Source organism: Artemia franciscana, chromosome 5 (assembly GCF_032884065.1).
Source record: "Artemia franciscana chromosome 5, ASM3288406v1, whole genome shotgun sequence".
NCBI lineage: Eukaryota > Metazoa > Arthropoda > Branchiopoda > Anostraca > Artemiidae > Artemia > Artemia franciscana.
In genome coordinates this window covers 50,333,634-50,358,193 of record NC_088867.1, presented here as the reverse complement: position 1 = coordinate 50,358,193, position 24,560 = coordinate 50,333,634, and the positions used below count along the sequence as shown (strand labels likewise).

The 24,560-nt window shown below is 33.6% G+C and overlaps 1 protein-coding gene across 4 annotated transcripts in view; it reads left to right on the top strand.

Moving 5' to 3' along the window:
* LOC136027551 (acyl-coenzyme A thioesterase 9, mitochondrial-like) overlaps positions 1-24,560 on the top strand; it is a 57,150-nt gene that overhangs the window by 25,929 nt on the left and 6,661 nt on the right. For all 4 annotated transcript variants that reach the window (XM_065704915.1, XM_065704916.1, XM_065704914.1 and 1 more), the window contains 7 exons: positions 1,970-2,094; positions 3,784-3,904; positions 7,499-7,611; positions 12,128-12,353; positions 17,958-18,160; positions 20,719-20,804; positions 22,272-22,359. In XM_065704915.1, coding sequence (XP_065560987.1) covers positions 1,970-2,094; positions 3,784-3,904; positions 7,499-7,611; positions 12,128-12,353; positions 17,958-18,160; positions 20,719-20,804; positions 22,272-22,359 — 962 coding nt within the window. The remainder of the gene's footprint in view (positions 1-1,969; positions 2,095-3,783; positions 3,905-7,498; positions 7,612-12,127; positions 12,354-17,957; positions 18,161-20,718; positions 20,805-22,271; positions 22,360-24,560) is intronic.

The window sequence follows — 24,560 nt, the reverse complement described above, 5'->3', positions numbered from 1 at the left end:
GAGGTTTATTTTATCAAAAGTTTTTGGTGGAATCTCTTAATAATCAATTTAGTAAACAAAAAACAATGGAAAACTAATAAAGTTATGTTTTCAGGGACTGGGTTTTGAAGCGTGTTTTGAGAGGGTTCGATAAAAATCGTTTTCAGTTTCTCCGTGTTCAACTAGTCACACTTTAAAGCGTTTTCATCTCACTAGTTCCAAGCATGCTAGACGTAGGTTCTTATGGTAATGCGCCAAAATAGCATGGCGGGAACACGGGTTTTGAGAAGACCTAAATCTGGGTTGAACACAGCACTCAAAACGATAATCTGCACAACCCGTGTTGAACCTCGTGTTGCATGTGAGTTGCCTGAAAACGGAGCTTAAGTTATTTTATCGATTTTCCTTCAGAACCAAGAGATGGGCGCTTTCTGGTGTTTTACTTAATTACGAGTAAGCATACTTAAGGTTGATGAAAACTTCGGCCAAGATATTGCTGCAGTTAGGGAAGGGCTCCTGCTGTATCTAATATATTCCTTTCATATGTTTTCTGAACCGATGTTGCCAAATTTTATTATGTTTATTGTTCATCACTTCTAGTGGAAAATATTCCACTTAGTCCTATAAGTATCTCTAAGTCTTATCCAATTATAAACGAAGGTAACGAATTTTATCTTGGTTAGTTTACTTTGGAAGCCAATGTCTTAAAAGCTGCTTTGTTTCTCAACTTAAGTCACGTTAATTTTATACTCACCAGTTTTGGAACTTCTCGTTACAGATAATGCTATGTTCTATATTTCATGTTGTGGAATCACAAAAAACAAATAAGTCATAGGACAGTAAAAACGGGCGTTCTTAATTGGGTGAATTAACATAGCAGATTATTAGTGGCAATATTACGAATAACTCATCCCGCTACTAAGGTGCTTGAGGCCAATATTGGCGTGGACGCTCCTCATCCATCAAATTTTACTCAAACCTTCAGTCATGCTCCCCCTTACGTGTTTTCATTCCGACTTGTTCCTAATTGAAGTGATCCAAAAAGGGTATTTTTAGTAAAGATTTGTAATATTTTCATTTATCTGGCTAAGTTCTCGAAACTCCTGGATACAAGGGCATTTCCGATTTTGACCAAAAATGGACAAAATGCTTTTAGGTAGGTTTCCTCATGAAAGGATGCTTGCTGTCCTACAATTATTATCTATCTGTTACAGTACATTTTAATAGGGTGTTTATCTTTCGAATACTTTTTTTCTGTATGTCTTCCGCATATGGGTTTGGTAACTTTAGCATGTTCTGTTATCTTTTCAGCCATTGCTTCACACTGGTGCTGAGCAATGCTGCATAAAACTGGTCCAGCAAATTCCTAGTTTCGTTTAGTTGGCTAGACCACATTTAACTGTGTAAAAACCAGTTGTTTTTTTTGTTAATAATTCACATAGGCACAACAAGCCAACAAATGGCTTAGAAACTAGCCACGAACACTATTACTGACATGTATTATTAAACGGGCCACAAGCCTTAGGTCTCATGAAAAATGTGGTAATTATCCTAGGCTGTTATCCTAGGCTGGTAGCTACTCCTTCTTGCTTGAAAAGTGTCATACATATTAAGATAGTCCTAGTCAAGAAATTCCATATTTTTGTTGCTAGAATCCCCCTTTGTCACATTGTAGATATTCGATCAGTCGTGTTATGTGTCCTTTTTGCCATGTATTCTCAGGGAAACATAATGAAACACTCCTAAATTTGATTTCCTTTTTTAATCGCCCTTTAAATAGGAAAACTAGTTTTTTCTTTTCTAAAAGAACTTTTCAGTAGTCAGGGGGCGTCTTCATTTTTACAAACAAAACTTCTGACAGCTGAGGTTACTGGGACATCGGGAGCATTGGCACAGACAGCTATTTTATGGATTTACATTTTAGTCTTTTCTTTAATAGATAGTTAGCAGATAATATGTCTTTTTTCATTATTTTCTTTATTTCTTCTAGTGATTTTGAAGTTTTCTAAGCTTGTAAAGAAGCAAGTTGCATATGAGCCAGAAAAGAATGAGCGAGAACATCTTCTACAGATACTGCCAAAGAAACAGTCAGAACTGCCGTCTAGGAGAATGCTGGTAATTCTACATAGACATGTTACTTTATATTGACGATAGACAGCATAGGTTTTCATGAACTCTGTGCACTTTTTCTCTCATGCTATTTGCTAAGGTTTTCTAAGGTGTGTTCTGGGCTACTCTCCAGGGCTTCCTTATTGTGTCACGTTCTTCTGGAGAATCCCACCATTCTGGGTGGGATTCTCCATGCACATTTTCTCTCATGCTGTTGGCTAAGGTTTTCTAAAGTGTATTCCGGGTTTCTCTCCAGGGCTTCCTTATTATGTCACGTTTTCCTGGAGAATCCTACCATTCTTGTCAGTGCATGGTGGGTGTTTACGTGCTTGTGTTTCGCAATGATTTTTCTATCTTATATTGTATTTCCACATAGCAAATCTTTGTAAGTCTGCAGTCCATTTTTACGCCACATTTTTACTTGATGTAATGACTAGTGTCGGTAACTTCCAGCCAATCACCATGTGATCGGATTGTGACTTTCATATTTTTTTTGTGGAGGGCGGATAAGGCTATATAGCTCACAAAAGTGTGCATGCTACATTTTTTTATGCTTTTTACTTCTTCTATGACAGTCTCTTCGTCTGGTTTCTCGTAAATCCTATCGAGAATGCCGTTCCTAATTGTCATAAAATTAGAAAAAGAAGAAATTTTCTTCAAGCCAAGTTTTTCTCCTTGAATCACACTCAGTTAAGACACGTTACTTAGAAGAGCACGATAATGATTTTGAAAGTCTATAAAATATCGCCACATTGTTGCTTACTGTAGTGTGTGAACTTTGGGAGTGTTTCTTCTGCTCTATTATAGTTTACTTCAAAAGGTTAGTTTTTCTTCCTTTTTTTTTGAGCACTGAAGACATTTTGGCAGAGGTCCTTGCCAAAATATCTACTTTTGTCATTTTTGATTTTTTTTTCTGTCCACTATTCATTTATTATTTTTTTCTTGTTTTTCATACTCCATCTATAGCCAGTGTGATCTTAGAATATATTAATGTCTATCACTGCTATTATAATTATCTAAAATACGGTTTGGTGTAGATTTAAAGTGCATTTGTCTAGTTATGAGAGTATAGGTTTAAAATCAATTTTCTAAGGCCGTGATTAAGTGATCTTGAAAACATCGAGGTTCAAAATCAAAGTTAGGGTAGCCTTCTGTCTCTCAATTCTCTAGAGACCGTCGATTGTCAAAAACCCTTCAAATAGCACTTATTCATTGGTGGGAATAGCAGGTTAATTATACCAGCTTTTCAATCTGGTCTCTAGGGGTGTTATCTGCGATCTGAAGCGATTCTTTCTGGCAAAAAACTTTTAAAAATTTCAGGTAGCTGAAAATATTCTATGGGACTCTTTGAAAACAAGAAAATACATCGAAAAGTGGTTGCAATCATCTTACAGATTACTGTCTTCTGCTCATGATATTACCGATTTTGTTCTAAAAGCAATATCCTTCATAGAGTAAGTACACTTGTGAAAAGAGCGAGACATTTTCTAAGATTTCTGAGCAATTACCGGAAATAGAGCAAAATCATCGCAAACATTTTGTAGCATCTTCAAGAAGCTACGGCCTGATATTAAAAGCGGTATCTTCCGCCAATGAATACTTGAGTACTTTTTAAATATAAATTTTCGATTTCAACACGGAATTTTCGAGTTCCATCAGTTCACTTAATCACGGCCTTAAGTAATTATTTTACAGGATAGTTATGACTCTGCCATTGTACCACTTGCGTCGGATATTTATCTACGTGAACGCTATCGGACATATCATAATACTGTCCGAGTTGGCCGTCTTTTAGAAGATCTTGACGTATTTGCAGGTATCTTTGGGATTTATAATTGTAGTTAGCTTCTGAAAGAATGAGAATGTAAACAAGTAAATAAATGTTTTACCATTAGGATGGAAGGATAAAGATCCGCCATAGTTATTACTGATGCATAAGTCGTCGAATTGACGTTCCAGTTGTTGGGTGTTTTTAATAAGACAAGCAGTGAGCCTGTCGCTCTAGCTTGCTGCAGTGGGGATCGATCCCTGGGTCTCGTATTGCCAAGCAGAGCATCAGACCGCTATGCTACCACAGGGTCCAATACCGAAAAATAAAAAGCAAACTCAAACAGCGGCAAGTCACGATAACCTTAGGTTAAAATGTAATGCACTAGGTAGATATTGTCCCAAATATTATAAAATGGACCTACGAGCTAAAAGCGACTAAAGTAAATAATATGAAAAAAGTGAATTCCTACCCTTTCCCTCTGAAAAAGGTTTAAAAGTGCTGTATATACCATAAAATTGTGATATTTGAGCATGTTAGCCCTCTTCATAGTGTCCTCTCCGTGGAGGGATAGTGTCACAGTCTCTTTACTGTAAAATTTGCTAGATCTCTCATTGTAAATTTCTCGAATGTATGCATTGATATCAAAAAATAAAATAAACAATTTATTGTTTATACAGTTTGAACAATTTAATTTGTTTATTTTATTTAAAAAATAAACAATCATTATTTGCCTTCTTTTATAGACAATTTTTCGAAAATCTATTCTTCGTAAATGATTACTCCGATCTTTGAAAAAAAAAAGGAAATTGCACTTCCTGGCTGAAGGGCCAAGAAACGGAGATCAGCACCGCCGGTACGGACTGTAAAGTCTAATGCTGTATCCTTTACCTTTTACCTATTGATATACTTGTGTTACTTGGGTGATAAATTTTATTAAAGAATTTAATTTCTAGAAAATATAATGAATATTGTATCGGGCAGCTGCACTTTTTTCACCAGGGAATGCAACTAGGGATGCAATCACCCCCAGAGACGTGAAAGAGGATTTTTGTGTTGATTTTCGATAGAATATCTATGGAATTGTTTATCATGATTCATAGGCTCTTCTAAAAAGAAGGGAGAGGGCGGAAATCAGATTGTGAAATTGAAAGGAAGTGGAACTAGAAAAATGTAATAGACCTCTGGATTAAACTTCCCTTCTCGATTTAAAAATGACCGTAAAAAAGGAACTTGTCCCGAAAAAACGTTCGGTTTCTTACTTAAGAGGGAAAAAATACACACACACACACAAAAAATAGTTATTAAAGGCAAGCCTCTAAAAGACCCCAAAGCTAAAGCTAAATCTACAATTTATAAATCTGTCTGTAGTAGAAGATACTTGAACGTATGTATAATAAATTCAAAGTCTAACCTGCACTGTAGCTATTTTTGTTCTACTTATGCGATTTCTATTTCATCGTGTTTTTTTTTTTTTTTTGTTTTTTTTTTGTTTTTTTACGGAACTTTAGCCACTTTACGAAGTGTTTGAAACTTTAGCAGAACTATTTGATATTGAGAAGACTTGTGATGTTACATGAAATTATATTCAGTTCAGTCCTTGAGTGGCTGAATAATTTTAAACCGCATGGTAGTAACCCCTGAGATGCCCCTTTTCAGCTGTGAGTGTTTTAAGCGTAGTTCATCGTTTTTTTTTATGATTTTCTTTGATTTTTTTTATAGCTTTGATTAAAATGTTGAAAGTTCCCTCATTTTCAAAACTTTTAATCTGTAGAACAGTTTTAATACAGTAGTATAATGCATCTGTATGTTGTGACTACACTTTCGCAATTATAGTTATCTGATTTTGAACAAATTTCCTGGACATTTCAATTTTTTGAGTAGGTAACTCTCATTTTTTTCTGAACTCATGAGAAATTTTCTCATGATTTTTCTGAACAGCTGAGAGCATTTTAAAAATATCAGTCGACGTAGGAAAGAAACAAAAATCATAGGAAACTCTTAGAACATTTTCTTCTTGAACAAGTTTATGCATTATTATCATAGGCAGGTGCTGCCTTAGTAAAGAGCGATGTGGGCACAATGTTTGTTGTTATTTTTTTTTTTGGGGGGGGGCTCTGACTAAGGCGCTTCGTATAGAAGGCTTCGTCGTAGAAACTTCGAACAGAGCTAATTCGGTTCGAAATTGAAAGATCTAATGCCCTTGGAGTTCCAAGTGATTGTGAAAATTCTAAGTGATTGGAGGGCAACCAGCCCCCCACACGCCTTTCATTTTCCCAAACACATTCAATCAGAATTTTGAGGTAGCCATTTTGTTCAGCAGAATTTAAACGTCGAGTAATTATGTCTTTGGGGATAACAACCTCCTGCCCCGCAGCCCTCAGGGCAAGGGTTGTAAGTTACACTAGTTTCCCATTCTGAAACTATAACATTTTAATGGAAGGGGTGGTCATATAAACTTTGGAAGGGGCTCATTCGATTGGAAATAGGAAATTCTATTGAAAGTTTGAGATAGCCATTGTGTTCAAAATAGTATAACATTTAGTATAATATATAACAATTATAGCATTCAAATCACCATTAATAAATAAATGAAACCGAAAACGAGCAGAAATTTACACGAGTAGGGCTGACAATTCCCATGCCTTCTCAAGATCAGAACTTAATTTGGATTTTACTGGAAACAAAATATATTTCGTGTTTTCACATTTTTATCTTTAATACATCAAAAATTATTCAGACTTCAAGGGATAAATATCAATCCACCTTTTTTTTTTTTTTTTTTTTTTTTTTTTTTTTTTTTTTTTTTTTTTTTTTTTTTTTTTTTTTTTTTTTTTTTAGTAAACCGCAAATTATGTTCTGGTCTTGGAGAGGCATAAGGGTATAGGCATAAGTAGAGATAATCTCTACTCACGTGAATTTCTGCTCGTTTTGAGTTTGACTATTGTAGTTACTGAAAACAAACATTTTTCTTTTTTTTTCTTTTTTTTAGTAAACCACAAATTATGTTCTTGTCTTGAAAAGGCATAAGGGCTATAATCTTTACTCATGTGAATTCCTGCTCGTTTTGAGTTTCATTTATTTATTGATGGGAATCTATTGTATTTTTAGGCTTGGCAGATTATTGGACTTTATTTTGCTCAATTTTGTTTTAATGAAGATTTTTATGTTCCTTTTAAAATCTTACTTTATGGAAAAAGTTTTTTGAATTGACATAAAAGTAACAACCATTTTTTTTTAAATTCAGTTAAATTTGTTCAGCTCAGTTTATTCAATCCAATGTATATTTTATACAAAGCATAGATAGCCATTACAAGCAGTAAAAAAGCCTTTGATGAAAAAAACGTTTAATTAAAAATAAAAAACCGCTAAATGCCCTGGATTAAGGAGGGATGAGTTAGAATAATGAAAAATGCCCCAAATCTTCAGGGAACGATAGAAAGTAGAGCTTTCAGCGCGAGTTGGTCGAGGAGGAATTCTCCCAGTCTGTTGGTTTGAAGTGACTTAACGTTGTGTTGAGTTTGTGATAGTATGAGTCTATAATAAGTTTCTAGTGTGCCATTTACCGTTGATATTTTCTGCCCTACAATTTTATCAAAGTCAGTTACATTTTCTAAAATTAGTCTTGATTCTTTTGCGTAGTTTGGCTTTGCTACAAACATGTTAAAAACCCAAAACAGCGACCTGAAGACCCAAGTCCATACAGTATCGTCACCGCATTAGTAGATCAGATAAATTTTGGAAAAGATCTTAAGGTACGTACTGTTTTTTTTTTTTACTTTTCGTTATTAAATTTATTATTAATGATTTTATTATTATAACTTAATTTTGTTATATATATATATATTATTATATATTATTTACCATTTATTGCTTTCTACTTTTCAGTGTTTTAAAAGTATTTTCTAAAATTAAACATCCTTTAAAATATGGCATATTCTTGTTTATTTCCTAGTAAATAGGTAGCGCAAATGCTGTTTGTGGTACAACGTAAAGCCGGTATTGGGGGTAGATGAAAACTTGATGAGTTCTTGCCTTGGTGTAGAGTTGAGGGTAAGTCAGTTCGATTAATAAGTATGATGAAAATGGTCACCCCTTCCATTGAAATACCCCCCCCCCCGAATATTAGGTTTTGGGGTAGTGATTGTTGAAAAGCATATAGGATTTATAAGGCTTTCACTTGATCAAAAATTGGGTGATGTCAATTAAAAACAAAAGAATTGCCTCCGAAGCCTAATTGAAGTAACTAAATAATTTTGCTAATAAGTATACTGCGAATCAACATAGAGTTAAGGTATGTCATACACGTTAACATAATTTCAAATTCTTCAGTAAACGTTAGTAAGTGATTATTAGATCATCTCTAAGTGGGATGCAGCTTTTATGCATATTTGGCATGGAATTTTGAATTTTTTTTTTGTGTGAAAAAAGAAGCAGGTAAAAACAGAAGACATCATCTAATTTTCCTTTGTTTTTCAGAAGTACTGAAAACACCTGTTTAAGAGGAAAAATTTCTGTTTGAGCAACTGTTTTCCCTTGCATTTTCCCTTTTCTGAAAATGAGAAAGTTGGATGTAGAAACTCACGTCTTACCTCTTTACATCCTGGAAATACTTTTCTATAGATAAACTAATGTGCTGATACATAGGGAAGAGCAGGATTCTATTTTAGGATTGGTCTATTTATTTTGGAGGCTCCACTATGAGAAAAAAAATTGTTTTTTTTAGTCATTATATGATTTAAGACATGCACATTTGACTTTTTCGGGGGGTGGGCAACTTAGCTCCTCTATTACGAGTAAAGAGTGACACTAGTCCAATAGTATAACAAAAACTTTTGCTCAGTTTAAATAAAAACAACATTTTCTTCCGAATTGGCCCAAATTCAGGTTAATAAAGACCTATTTTATGTTGAAGTTCAAATACATGAGCTCCGTTTTTTTATATCATTTATTTCCCATTTGTCCCAAGTTTTAATAGTCGAAAATATTTAACTTGCACCAAAAAAGTGTGAAAAAGCTTTTCACACCTTTTTTACAATGATTTCTTTTTTACATCATTCAAACATATTTTGTAAATCTACTGTGACTGTCTAGAGTACATTTACCTATGTTGATTCAGCTACCTCTGAAAAGGATCCCTCTACTAATAGAAAGAGTTCTGAATACGCTGCGTTTGGCTAAATAACAATCAATATTTAAGGAATGCACCATATGTGACGAATAAACACTAGAGGTAACCTTTAACAGGAGATGGTAACTTTTTTTAAATCTAAAAAATAAGATTCCTTTGAATAGCTATTTAGAATTGTACCAGTATTACGTATTTTAAAACATAACTTTTATTTGTTTCAAAGAATACTGTGACAACTGATAAACGAAATTTCATCTTTGTGCTGAGCAAAAGTGGACTAATTATTCCCCATATGAAGATTTTGTTTTTCTTTTCCATCGGCGAACATGAACTTCGGCTGTTAAAACAAAATTCGACTATTGTCAATACCTGACTTCGAGGAAAAGGAGTGGATCAGTTAAGAAAATCAGTTAAGCAAAATCTGACTCCTGTCAATACCTGACTTCGAGGGAAAGGAGTGGATCAGTTAAGGAAATCAGTTAAGCAAAATTCCACTCCTGTCAATACCTGACTTCGAGGAAAAGGAGTGGATCAGTTAAGGAAATCAGTTAAGCAAAATCCGATTCCTGTCAGTGCCTGACTTCGAGGAAAAGGAGTGGATTAGTTAAGCAAAATCTGACTCCTGTCAATACCTGACTTTGAGGAAAAGGAGCGGATCAGATAAGGAAATCAGTTAAGCAAAATTTGACTCCTGTCAATTCCTGACTTCGAGGAAAAGGAGTGGATCAGCTAAGGAAATAAGGGCGGGGAGTGGTACTGAGTGCTGTGCTTTGCCAAAAAACGGACTATGCCACATTGTTTTACAAATCCATAGTTAGATTCGAGCATATGAATTGGTATCTGCTTATAGTGGTATCTGTCCAACAAAATTAATAATGAACAAGGTAATGCATCAAATGTTACGGTATTAACCGATCTTCTTAAAAGTAATAGAAAGTAAGAAAACGGGCTGCTGGGATTTGAAAAGTTGCAAACATGCGTATCTAGGTAGAATCTCATGTCTAGACACGTATCTGGCCAGAAATCAATGTCTAAGAAACTACCGTTCCCAAGAAGATTTCAGTACTTAGCTGAAACTACAAATTTAGTTTCAAATGGATTACAGTTGTCATTTGTAGCCAATCAAAAGAGCTTTCGTGGGTAAAACTTTTAAAATTGTAATCCCTGTTTTGATTATCACAAGATAATAGATGAGACAAGCCAGACTATTGCCTTAGTGTGCTTCTCTATTATGTCTGGTGTTGCATATTTGCCTAAAATAAAAAAAAACAATGAGAAAACAATTAAATTTCAACTTAAAAATGTAAACATAGATGATGAAAATAGTGGAAATTGACACATTCTGATGGCTGCCGTCAAAAATCCCAGACTTTGAGTTCTAGAGTCTAAAACTGGATGCTTAGCTTTAACTTGTCTAGCCAAGCACCAAATTTTACTTGTGAATGGTAGATTTCTAGACATTGATTTCTGACCAGAAACATGGGATTCTAGCTATACAATCATGTGAACGCCGCTTAAGAAAACACTTTTAGAAAAGCTGGAAGAATTCGTAGATCCTATGCTGTCATTGTGAATGAACATACATATAAAACACAGGAAAGAAATTGCGTGTCTCTTAGAGGAAATAGGAATATTTCAGACGCAGTCAAAGACAGTGAGTAAGACTGTCAATAATATCGTGATTGGGCTAGCGTTCACCACTATTGAACATGGAGATCTTACCCATCAGAGAAAAAGCGGAGGAACGTCTATTTTTATGCACGTGTTCAATATACCCTTATTTACAGGCTACATTCCATTGAAATTTCAACCTAATCAGAGAAAAAAAAATTTTGGATTTGAAAATTTTCAGGTCTACTCTTTGGAGAATATATTACTTTTTCTCTGATCAAGCTGAAATTTTCAAACAATGTAGTCAGTAGTCCAGGAACATCCAAAAGTGAAAAATTGGAATTCTTTCTAGAAGCATTGGGCAAAAACCAAAGTTATGCAGATTATAAGAGTTTCTGCTATGATTAACGATGTCAAAAGGAATCTTAAACAGGAAAAAATTCGTACCATTCATTCAAAATTACATCTAGAATGCTGGTGTATGTAAATACGTTAGTATTTTTATATCCCTCTTTACTAGTAGTAGAGGAGCTAAGTAGCCCACCCCCCGAATAAAATCAAAACGTGTGCATTTTGTTGAAAATCTGTGAATAGAAAAGTGGATTACAGCATCCTAATCAAAAAGCGCATAAATAAGTGGCTGTGAAATCATAAATTAAAGATTTGTCCTGGAACACAACCGGCCCCGCGTTCAACAGAGCTTATTGCAATTAATTGCAATAACTTAGTGTAAGTCATTGCATTATTGTAATAAATAAAAAATCATAGAACATTTGAAGCTAGCCAACAATATTGCTAGCTGATAGATATATCAGCTAGCTGAATATTGCTAGCTGAACTGATATTGCTAGCAATATTGCTAACTGAGCTGATAGATATGTCAAGATAAATAATTGCAGTAGGTTTCAATAATACTTTTGATCGCAAATCAATAATTATAATTGCCCATTGAACGCCAAAAATAAAAAATTAATTGCAATAACTTTATTAAACGCAAGGCTAGAAATAAGAATATTTCCGTTATGTTTTGTATTAAAAAAAACTTATTTAAAGTCATACATAAGTTCATTACTCATCAGTTACAAAAGATTAGAATAGACCGAGAATAACAAATATTAGAAGCTAAGGCATCTACAGTGGCACCTTTTGAAACTAGTAGTCGACATATCTCCACATTGCCTTTGCATCTACAGTGGCACCTTTTGAAAGTAGTAGATGACAAATCTCCAAATAGCCTTCCGAAGCAGCAAAATCCGAAGCAGTTCAAATGTAGTTATTGCAATTAATTGTCGTAATTAAAATATTAATTGCAATAACTTTATTAAACGCAAGGCTAGTACTGGCCTACTACATTAAGAATATTTCCGTTATGTTGTGTATTAAAAAAACTTATTTAAAGTCATACATAAGTTCATTACTCATTAATTACAAAATATTAGAATAGAGACGTTTCCGTTGGATTTTGAAAATGGTAGCCGTTTAATATTGTTGTAAACCTACACCTTATTTTAAAATTATCACATTTTCAGCCAGATTTTGATATTCGTCTCCGTGGACATGTAACTTGGGTTGGGACGTCATCACTTGAAGCCAGCCTCGAGGTTGATCAGCAACTAGAATCTGGAGAATGGCATACTGTCACTAATGGAACTTTCGTCTTGGTTGCACGTGACCCGCTTAATAAAGGCTCTGCTATTATTAACCCTCTAATAATCGAGACAGAGAAGGAAAAAGAATGTTATTTGCGTGGAGAAGGTATGTGCCCCTGAACTTCAGCTGTGTTTTTACTTTTATCGTATTACCATGGTGACTTTTTTCTTAATGTTTTTTATCAAGCGTAAACTGAGCCAAAATTTTGTAAGAAGTGGGGGGAGAGTCATTATGTTTACTAATGAGAAAGTAATAGGTCCTGATGCTTCAGAACGATTTTAAATATAGCCAGATCTTTCTGGAGAATTGTTCAAAAAGCCAATCTTAGGAAGATGACTCTTATATCCTTGTTGGAACCCTTACAAAAATCTAAGGAGGATTATAATTCTGGTCAAGAGAGTTGTGTCTTATAAAAGTGCGCTTTACGTTATGAGTGTGTGGACAGGAGAAGGTCACTAACAATACCAATACTATACACTGTCAGGAAAGCAGGGAGTTAGAGGGGGCCCTTAAGATTGTCTCGAAAGACGCTAATCCTGCTTGGAGGATTTAGGATATTCAGGCCTGAAAACTGACTGTTGGGTATTACCTCTTCCTGTAAATTTTTCCTTTGCATGAGCTCCGATGATTTTTTTTTTTTTTTTTTTTTTTTTTTTTTTTTTTTTTTTTTTTTTTTTTTTTTTTTATAGAAGCTATGAGACCAGAAAAAAATGAATTGTTAGCTTTTTGCGAATTAAATGTTCTGGAATTTTTTATTACCTGTAGGTAAAGTTGAGGATTAGGAAGGAAGGTTATTTGCACAAGAATTACACAAAAATAGTCATTTGGGTAAGATGTGTCAAAAAATATATATATTTTTTGGGTAAAATCGCTTATAGCCATAGAATTAAAGTTTATTTTGCAATTGTACGGAACAGTGTCTTTATATTATTTTGAATCAATGTTTGGGTTGGAATTCAAAAAATGTCGTAAAACAAGATTGTTATCTTCATATTCTCGCAAGTCAAAAACAAGTTTTGGAAAATGTAAGAAGAAACAAATTCAAGAGCAATGCTGTACTTTTTGAATGGACGTTTACTGATCAAATTTTGTTCGTTCTATCGTTTGGTCGTTTTAGATTTAATTATCGTTATCCCTAGCCTAGACCTAGCCTAGCCTAACCTAGACCAGTACCACTTACACAGTGGCTGGATATTAATCCTCCCAAATTCCTCTCTATCATCAGTCATCTAAATATCTTACCATTTGGTTTTACTTGTTGTTGGAAATATTGACAAAAAACTTATTTTTGAAGTATCGTTGTATTTCTTTATCTTCTAGAATTTTTAGCTTCTGTCACTAAGCTCTGTACTGATTAATTTCATTCCAAAATCATCTTAATTTAATGATGGAAATAGGTGGCGTTGTATTGTTTGCTATAATAGGTTTCAATTTCCAGTCTTCTTCAAGTAATTCATATTACATTCATAGGCATTTAGAACTGAAATTGATCTTTGCAATATATCTATTTAAACCGTTTTTATGGCAAATTTGTATTTATGCTTCTCCATTTTTTGGCTCTTTCTTCATACTGGTTTCCTGCGTTTTGGCTAGATGAAACCAGATGGTTCTATCTGGGGGGTACTCGACGGTACCACTGTCATATATCCAATATACGACATAATGTTAAAAAAAAAATTAATAAGTGACTGGCAAATTCTTTTAGTGAACCTAGATATTTTATTTCTAATAACGCTTAGAAATGTCTGTGTATTTCTTATATCTTTTAGTTTTGTGGTATTTTGTGGTAGGGCCGTCAAGCTATGAATTGATGGACTGACTCATTTTCATCACCACAAATGGTTTTAGTTTAATATCCGAAATAGCTTAAGCCCTCCCTTGATGTTTGGTTTTCCTCTGTTTTGTATTAACATGCACCAAAAACTGTAACCCATAAACAGTTTTTTTACCTATTAGTGCCAGCGTTGGTAATTATGTATAATGCAGGTCTAGTTACATCATTTTGAAGCTATTGAAAAAAATACTAAAATGTGATTGGAAAATTCCTAGTGAGCTGAATATACGTATTTCTAATAGCGTTTCGAAATGTCTGTTTCTTTCTTAGATTTATTTTCACCTTCACAAATGATTTTATTTAGTCTTTGAAATAGGTGGTGTTGTATTGTTTGCTGTAATATAGTGTCTTCCGTCTTCTGCAGGCATTCCATGTTATATACAAAGGTAGTTTAGTATATTAGAATAAGTGGATAATAGTGTTAAGCCTTACTGTTGGTGTTGCTAAACTTGAAATTAAGTGACCTCTTGCTGTGCCAGTTTTTGTCTTTGAATAGGCTTAGTCCTACAACGATATTGAGTTTTGATTCCTGCGACGTTGCAACGTTACCGTTGAATCTTGCAACGGTATCGAGTTTTCCATCGGCTGAGATCTTTTTTTTTATCGGCATTTTCAATAAATGCCAGTTTTTATCAAATTTTCTTCTAATTTTTTTCACTATGCATTCGAAGTTGCTTAATTAAATATTCCTATTGTACATCTTAGTTCAAGTTAGTCTGTCTTGCGTTCCTTTATAATAGTTGGAACTGATGTTGGTTTAAATCTGAACCAATCTTGCAGTACAAAAAAATTTAGTTTTAAAAAGAGCTAAATAAAGAGAAAGAACTAAAAAAGAGAAGAACAAATTTTTAAGTCAGACAGAAACAGACCTAAGTGCGTGATAATTTCTTGGCATAAGCCAAGTGGTCTAGCATTGAGAAACTTACCTTTTTGTGAAATCAAATAATTAATAATAATAATAATAATATATTTGTGACTATGCACACAAAAACATACTGGAGGAGTGTAGCAAATGAAATACAAAACAAGGATATAGAGAAAAGGAAAAAAAAATTACTTTGAACGAATTAGCATTTAAATCAGTCGTCGAATCAATTCATCAAAATATCAATCACATTGAAGAAGACAAAACAGCATAAGATTAACAATTTCATTTTGTCTATCAGCAAATATTTTTTGGGGAGAGGTAGAAAATACGATATTACCAAACTTTCGTCTCTGAACCAAATCTTCCATACTTTATAATCTTATACTGTGTAGTGGACTAAGCATTTTATTATCAAAATGGCTCTTTACTCTTGCGAGAAGCCTGTATAAATTTTCCTTTCAGAGAATGAAGTATAAGCTCTCTTGTGTCTGATATCTACGCTGAGATTGCTCTTCCGTCTTCTCTGAGTGCCAAAATACATCCTATGTTGCATCGCTTGTGGTTTCCACTTCCCCCCCCCCTCAAGGCTACTGGGTGGAAACGTCTCCCTTTTCGTCAAAGAATGAAATGCTCCTATAGTGTATATCAGTTCTTCAGCAGGACAGGAATAAGACTTGAAGATGCTCCCGTGTGGAGGCTCTAAAGGAGGATAGTGTCTGTTCTCTCGGCGGTGGGTCCTACTCATAGTCTTACTCATCAAAAGTTACGAGCCTGAGAAAATTTGCGTTATTTTAGAAAATAGGGGGAAACGCCCCCTAGAAGTCATAGAATCTTAGCGAAAATCACACCATCAGATTCAACGTATCAGAGAACCCTACTGTAGAAGTTTCAAGCTCCTATCTACAAAAATGTGGAATTTTGTATTTTTTGCCAGAAAGCAGATCACGGATGCGTTATTTGTTTTTTTTCCCCAGGGGTGATCGTATCGACCCAGTTGTCCTAGAATGTTGCAAGAGGGCTCATTTTAACGGAAATGAAAAGTTCTAGTGCCCTTTTTAAGTGACCAAATAAATTGGAGGGCACCTAGGCCCCCTCCCACGCTAATTATTTTACCAAAGTCAACGGATCAAAATTCTGAGATAGCCATTTTATTCAACGTAGTCGAACAACCTTATAACTATGTCTTTGGGGACGACTTACTCCCCCACAGTCCCCGTGGGAGAGGCAAAAAGTTACAAACTTTGACCAGTGCTTACATATAGTAATGGTTATTGGGAAGTGTACAGGCGTTTTCAGGAGGATTTTTTTGTTTGGGGGGAGGGGTTGAGAATAGGGGGATATGCTGGGAGAACTTTCCATCGATAAATTGTCATGGGGGAAGAAAATCTCCATGAAGGGAGCGCAGGATTTACTAGCATTATTTAAAAAAAAAACAATGAAAAAATAAATATGAAAAAGTTCTTTCAGCTGGAAGTAAGGAACAGCATTAAAACTTAAAACAAACAGAAATTATTACCCATATGAGGGGCTCAGTATTTTTAGTAATTTCAACTATTTATTCTACGGCTTTTGTGATTCAGGGGTCATTCTTAATGAATTGGGATAAAATTTAAGCTTTAGTGTAAAGAGCGAGGTACTGACGAGGGGGCGAACCCCCTCATATATGTAATAAAAATATGAGAATACAAAAGTTCTTTACGTAAGCTAATTTATAAGTTACGTAAATCTGTTACTAATAAAAAGATTCGTAAAAAATTAAAAGTTCTAGTTGCCTTTTTAATTAACCAAAAAATCGGAGGGCAACTAGGCTTCCTCCCCCGCTCTTTTTTTCTCAAAATCATTCGATCAAAATTATGAGAAAGCCATTTAGCAAAAAAAATAAAAAATGCAATTTTCGTTTTAATTATTCCTCTGCGGAGAGCCAAAATCAAAACATGCATTGATTCAAAAATGTTCAGAAATTAAATTTAAAAAAAACAAGTTTTTTTAACTGAAAGTACGGAGCGATATTAAAACTTAAAACGAACAGAAATTACTTCGTATATGAAAGAAGCTGCTTCCTCATCAACGCCCCGCTCTTTACGCTAAATTTTTTTACTGTTTTAAAAAGAAGAATTGAGAGAAAGAGTCAAACTTTAGCGTAAAGAGCGGGGCGTTGATGAGGAAGCAGCCTCTTTCATATACGAAGTAATTTCTGTTCGTTTTAAGTTTTAATGTCGCTCCTTACTTTCAGTTAAAAAAACTTGTTTTTTTTTATTTAATTTTCAGCAAAAAGACGGTTGTCGTTGGCAAAAGTCAAGTGACTTTCATCACATAAATATGATGTTCTGCTTAGTTCCTGAAAAACGTGGACGTCAGTTTCATTATTCCAAGAAAATTAAAATATATCTTTACTGAAAAAGTTTCTTAAACTGCCTAACTTCCCCGTCAGTTCATTTTAAATAACTGATGCACAAACATGTGCAATAATAATTACTAAGTTATAGTTAATTAATGCATTTTTCAGGTTGTCTATCCTAGAATTGTCTTTCCATTTCAGGGCAATAATGAACGCAATACACAGTTAGGGTTTTTTTTATTTATTGTCATTTTTATTTATTTTATTTTTTAGTTTTTATTAGTTTTTTATTTTTTATTTATTTATTAGTTTTATTATTAATTTACTAGTTATTATTTATTGTATTTTATTACTAATTAATTTATTAGTTTTTTATTTTTATTTATTGTTCTTAGTTCAAATCAGAAAATTGTCGCACATCTCACTACAAAATAGTGTAAAAATAGTTAAACTGTGTAAAATAGTGCAAAACTGAGTTATAACTGAATATAATTGATTATATTTAGCCACTCAATTTTGGGAATTTTGATTAGTAAATTGGAGTCACTGGTCTATTTACAGACCTGTTTCATGGACATTTTTTACAAATACTTTTTAATTGAATTAAAATAAGAAAATCCATAAATGTTCACTTTATGACTGTTTTAACGGTTTATTCTTGTTATATAGAAAATAAGAAACGACGTCTTTTGATGGAGAGAGAATCCCTGATTAAACTACCACCAAGTGAAGACGAAAGGCAACTAATCCATAAAGTATTTTTGAAAACTATTGATCCAGCTGCAGTGTCGTTTAAATCAAGGCTACTGCCACCGAACACAGTCTGGATGGAAAACGCTAAATTGAAAAATATGTTTATCTGTCACCCCCAGGTATTTAAGCTTCTTCTTTTTTTGAGGTTAGTTTGCAATTAGATTTATTTTTTGGCAAGGTGTCACCGAATTTCATCAATCATGGACGGCAGGTGGCACGTGTCAAGCGTGGCGGAACTTTACCACGCGGGGCAGAACTATGAGGCGCACATGGGGATGACACCCGATGTGGGAAAACACTCGTTATTGGGAGGATTCCACAGAACAGGACTAAGGCTTTTATTTGACTTTTTTAAAGTACTAACACTAGCATTTATATTTGCACATGTATAAACAAACAAAATAAAGTTTTGGTAGTAACAGCGAACCCAATCCATCATTTTTCGTTTTTTCGTCTTTTTTTTTCTCCCCTTTTACAGAAAATATATGGGCAATTTCTCTTATAGCTGTTTACCAGTCTTTCAAAATTATAGCTGAAAGCAAAGAATTCATTTATAGCCACTTAAATTTTGGCATTCTGTTCTATATCTCGATTGTTATGTAGCTAGGTTTGATCAACTTAACTATTCTGTTTTATTGAAAACGACCATGGAATTTCCTTATTTACGGAGCTCAGTTTTGGTAGCTTTCTTCTTTCCCTTTGTTCTTGTATTATATAAATGTCTATGAAACTAAGCTACATACACGGAGAGCAGGAGGTGATAAGAGCGGGCTGCAACAGTGGTCCCAACCAATCTTGGTCCACGTCCCACCAATTCATTCTAAAATCTTGATGCCTCCCTCTTAATATTAAAATTTTGTTATTCAAAATTGTACGTGAACTCACCCGAAGGAAACTTAAAAGGCTATTGTCTTGTTTTTTGTTTTTTTTTGTTTTTTTTTTTTCATCCTCTAAACATATTTTATTCTAATGAAAAATATTGTTTGAATAATACTTTTATACAATGTACAATGTCATCGTGATACTATTATATATCTTTTTTGCTCTTTAAATGGATTTGAATGCGACGTCACTGACATGAAAAATGGACCGGTAGGGCCTGCGCCCACCCTGGGAATCACAGGACTAGGGGCTCATCATACTAAATTAGAAAAATTAACTTTTTTTCTAATTTTCTATAATTTATAGCTATGTTTTGTTCGTTTGTCCAACCAAGAAAAAATTCTTGGCCTAAGTTATTAGTAATATTTAGTTCCTAGTCTTGCTGGAACAAATTTCTTTGTTTGTTTGTCTTTCGGTTACTAGAGACTTTAGTATCCAGATTTTTATGGATGCTCTCCGTTAAAATCATCGGTTGATTAAATACCCCCTAGTCCCGTAATTTCTCTCCACGGCTCTGTTATTCATCCTTGACCGAAAAAATTTGCTCAATTCGCCATAAGATGTAACTGACAATCACCTTTTTTCGTATTTAAATATTTGATAAAAAAAATTGGACTTTCTCAGATCTCCAAAAAAATCTTGATGGTAATTATATTATCTACTTCAACATGTCAGAGAACCCCAGAAGGCAAGTTTCACCTCTATACACAAAAATAAGAACATCCGTATTCTTCTGTAGAAGGTCGGTCATGCATTTTATGTGTTTTGTTCTCTTCCAGGAAAGTTGGTATCAAACTTTTGTTGGTAAAACACAAAGAGGGGATTAGTATGAACAGAAATGTTGAGCTCTAGTTCTTTCTTTCAGCAAACCAAGAGATCATGCTCCCCCGCGCCCCCTGTATCCTCCACTGGCATAATCCTACTTTGATAATCTATATTCTTTGTCAGCAATCCATGCGACATCATTTTCATATTGGTTATACAGTGTTCATAAGAATTTTAGCTGGCATTGGATAAGGTCCGTTTCTGGTGATTGGGCCTTGTTTGTCTCGTGCAGACATGTGTTTCATAAAAAAAAAATTAAGTGAGGAGCTTCTAAAAGGGGCTAATCGTGCAGTGAGCCAAACAGCATATTCTAAGGAGCAGCATTGCCATACTTGAATTGAAGTTTATTTTCCTATTGCAAGTACAATGCAAGTATTCTTCTTCTTTCTTTTAAATATCATGGCGATGTTCATGGTTTGGAATTTTTATTACTCATCTTGAACTTAAGCAAAGGAGGTTAGTAACTAATGTAGTTCTCATGTATAATGTGTAATGGAAGAATTATAACATAATTGTAGAAAATTACTTAATAGAATTTAGTTTGACGAAATATGGTTATAACAATTTGTCTTAATAAAGAGTTATTAATAGAGATATTAAAGAGGGCTTGTGGTAAACAATTTCTGTTGCTTGCGAAGACGTCATTAAAAAGGTTTTGATGCCTATTTTTTAGAATAATGTCAAGTAGACATTAATAATGTTAAGTAGATGTAATCTTAAGTAATGTTAACTATAGGTTTAAACCATTGTATTTCAATTACGACTGATCCTCCCCACGTCCTATAGAGAAAATAGGGCAATATAGAGAAAGACCAAATAGGGATACATTTCTCTCCTTCTCACTCATTTTTCAGAATTTGTGAAATTGTCTTTCGTTTTTGATATGGTGATATTTTTTAAATTTAAATAGTGAGTAGTAAGGCTACTCATTTCTCGGAAAGTTCATAAATAGATTTTGTTTTCATTTTAGAACCGCAATATGTACAACAAGATCTTTGGTGGATTTCTAATGAGAGTTGCTTGTGAGTTGGCCTGGGCCAATGCCTATGTCTTTTCGTAAGATTTGTTTCAATTATTTTTTTTCGATCTGATTTTAATTGAAAATCCTGATAAACCCTCTTGAAGTCAAGGTAATGAAAGTGGGATTATGCGTTACATAGAGAAAAACCAATGTTAGTTATCATACTATTTTCCTAATATTTTGCTTTTCTGATCAGTGAAAATTAAATTATATGAACTTTTTTACTATTTCAGTCATAACGCTTATAATCTTAAATTTGATTACCCTTTTATTCCATTTTTTTGTGTGTCATTTGATTATGTTCTATAGCAGTTTTCCAGAAGCTTCAAAGGTATATATATGTATATATATATATATATATATATATATATATATATATATATATATATATATATATATATATATATATATATATATATATATATATATATATATATATTTATATATAAACATTGCATATTGCAATGGTTTTGTTTTGTCAGTTTTAAGGAATCTATAATGGTTGCTCAAGTAGGAGTAACGTAGTAAAGAATGAACCACGGCCAATAGTAACCATAAATAAAAAACACATTAAAAAATGTCGACTGAGAAAAAATTACCATCTAAAGCTGAGGAATGGTAACTATGATTTAATGGTAACCATATGGTAATAGTAAGTATAAATAAAAAACACATTAAAAAGTGTACAGTTAAAAAAATTACCGTCTAAAGCTGAGGAATGGTAACTATGATTTCGATTAATATTAATGGTTAAAGTATATTGCGAAACAAACCTGTAGAAATTTTAGAACATAGCCTGAAAGCCCTCAAAATGTTGTCACAAAAATCCGAAATTGAAATCGCTATTACAATAAACCTCATATAGGGGAGTTACAACCCCTGGCTTGAGCAGCAAGGAAAATCACTTTTCCATGTTTAGCATGAATGTGTCCTCTATTTTCCTTTTTCTCCCTTACTAGCAGGGCACTGGAACAATATAGAAGGCTGTTTAAAAACTCATTCAAAATTCAGATCATAGAGTCACGAAGGTGCTAATAGATTCCGTAATGGGAAAAAATAGTCCTGGATTGTCTGAGATTTCAGCTTTTGTTCTCTGATATTAAAATAATCTGAGAGCCAAATCTGAAAGGTAGCATCTGTGAGTTTAAGCTTCAGTTTTCTCAAAATTAAGGTATATATTCTTCCTAAGGTATATATGAATTTACGGTATATATTTCTTTTGTTCTATAATATTAAAATAATCTGAGAGCCAAATCTGAAGGGTAACATCTGTGAGTTTAAACTTCAGTTTTCTCGAAATTGAGGTATATATTCGTCCTTTCGTTTTACCATCAAAACAATTCCACAATTACATAGCAGAGAAAGTAAAGTAATTGAAAGAGGCTAACAGATTGCCACGTAAATAGCTCTCTCACCTTGAAAAGAAAGTCGTGACAACGTTAGTCAAATTTGAAGTGCTTCTCTTGCTTTCGCTTTTTTGTGAGCTATATTTTTATTTCCAGAAAATGCATGCCAAGGATGCTTCATATTGATGATATATTATTCAGAAAACCGGTTGAAGTTGGATCTTTACTATATTTGGCTTCACAGGTAAATATTTAATCAATTGTGATTAATTATTCGGGCATAATTGCCGGGTAGAGACAAAACGTTTTAATAGCAAAAACCCTTTCCTTATAACATAGAACGAATTATAAGGTTGTAACCTTTGTAATTTACGAGAACAAAAGGACTTGACTAATTGAGCATTGACAATTGATTGACATGACAATTGACATTGACATTGACTTGACAATTGAGCAACAGAGTAACTGAAATTCAATTCACATCAAATATAAAACACATAAAAATGATTTTAGTACAATACAGCAAAGGTTAAATTACATCATTCAAATTTGTCATCTTAATAAAATTTCCCATTAGCTGGACCGACTGTTTCGTGGATCATCTACAAAACCTAAAATACACCTTAAAAAAAAAGATTTAAAAATACTTAATACAAGAATTCTTCAAATATGCAGGCTCTCAAATTTTTTACGTTAAAATGTTACGCACGTCATTATATACATCACAACATCACAAAGTGGGGAATTCACGTAACTCCAACTAAAGAAAAAGACTACTTTAAATACACTAATACTTGGACTAATGGTTAAGTATCTGGACTAACTGTTTTATATGGATTGCTTTATTTTCATCAGTTCACAAAAATATGTAAATCAATTGAATTAACATAGCCACTTCTAGAAGGTCAAACGCCCTGTGCGTAGTTATTTGCGTTAATTATAGTTAATTCAACCACATCAAAGACATCAATGGTTTTTAAATATATATATATATATATATATATATATATATATATCACAAACTAAATATATCAGAAACATTGATAATACAAAAAAAATATATATATACATATTTATATAAATAAAAATACATAATTTTGCTATGGAGTTGCTACTGGGGTCACCAGTAGTATTAAAATATTATTATTTGTTTTATTAAAATAGCTTTATTAGCTTAAAATAGCCAGTAGCTTTATTTTGTTAAAATAAAGACACTAAAAAAGAAGAAGAAAAAAAATGTCTAAAGTATGTCCCATGTAATGTCCCAAGGAAGCTGCTCTCGACCCGCATAGTAATCAGAAAAAGACTTCTTGATATGTGATTTGAAAAAAAAAAGGAAAAAAAAAGGAAAAAGCTCTTATGGCAGATGCGTGTTATTTTTGGCAGACGGGACAAAATGCGAAGGATATGTATTTTTGCCTGAGACAACTTTGCTGGGGATTGTTTTGCTGGACTCTAGTATATACCCTTCGATTCACCTATTTGAGCTGAATTCATTGTATATATAACTTGGAAAGTGACCTTTCGTGTATATTCGCGCTTTTATCTTGGGAAGGATATGCTGTCTGGGAGGTCATTCCAGGAGTTACACTGACAAGACGAAACTCATGGACTGATCTCTCTGTATTCCTCTTCGCATATACTAGCTTGCCCGTATTCCTAGTATGATAATCAGAACTAATAGAAAATCTATCAACGAAATAGGCTGGCACTGCATCATATAAACATGGTAACATGGTATACCAATGGAAATGCCGTGGCTGTCCAACATGCAAAATCTTAAAATGGCAACAACAAGTAAATGTCACCAGTTCACCAAAGTGCCACAGTTCCCCAAGAAATGAACTGCTTCATTCTGAACTTTCTAGATTTTTCCGTCATTAGCCTAAAATTTACTGGCTTAAAGGACAGTTTCATGTACAGTATATAATTAGGTAATCGTACCATAAATAGTTTTTAATAAAATACCGGGAAAAATTACGAAGACGTCGAAGTAAACCTAGTCCTGTTGCAGCTTTAGGCTATAATTTAACTGTGCTTCTTCCAGTTTAATTTAAAATCAACAATGAGTGCTTTGTTTTAAAAACTGTATTAAATGACGGTACCACCAAAACAAATATTATTCCAATAGTTTATCAAAAATCAGTTCGCCTAAAAATCATATAATTAGTTTTACTAACATTAGTTGTATTGTATTTAGATTCTGCAAGACATCATTCACGCGAGCTATGAAATCTTAAAGACTCTTCTGCCATTGTCATTGCTGAGTCGTCTGCAAATGTTGTAAGACTTGCACCAGGAAGATAAAATTCTCACGTACCAACTTGCACTAAAAAAAGGACTCCCGAGACAGATCCTTGTGGGACTCCATTGTTTACTTAGGATGTACCACTTTGAATATCATTTAATCAAAACCCGTTGGTCTTCTATGTAAATCGGATACTA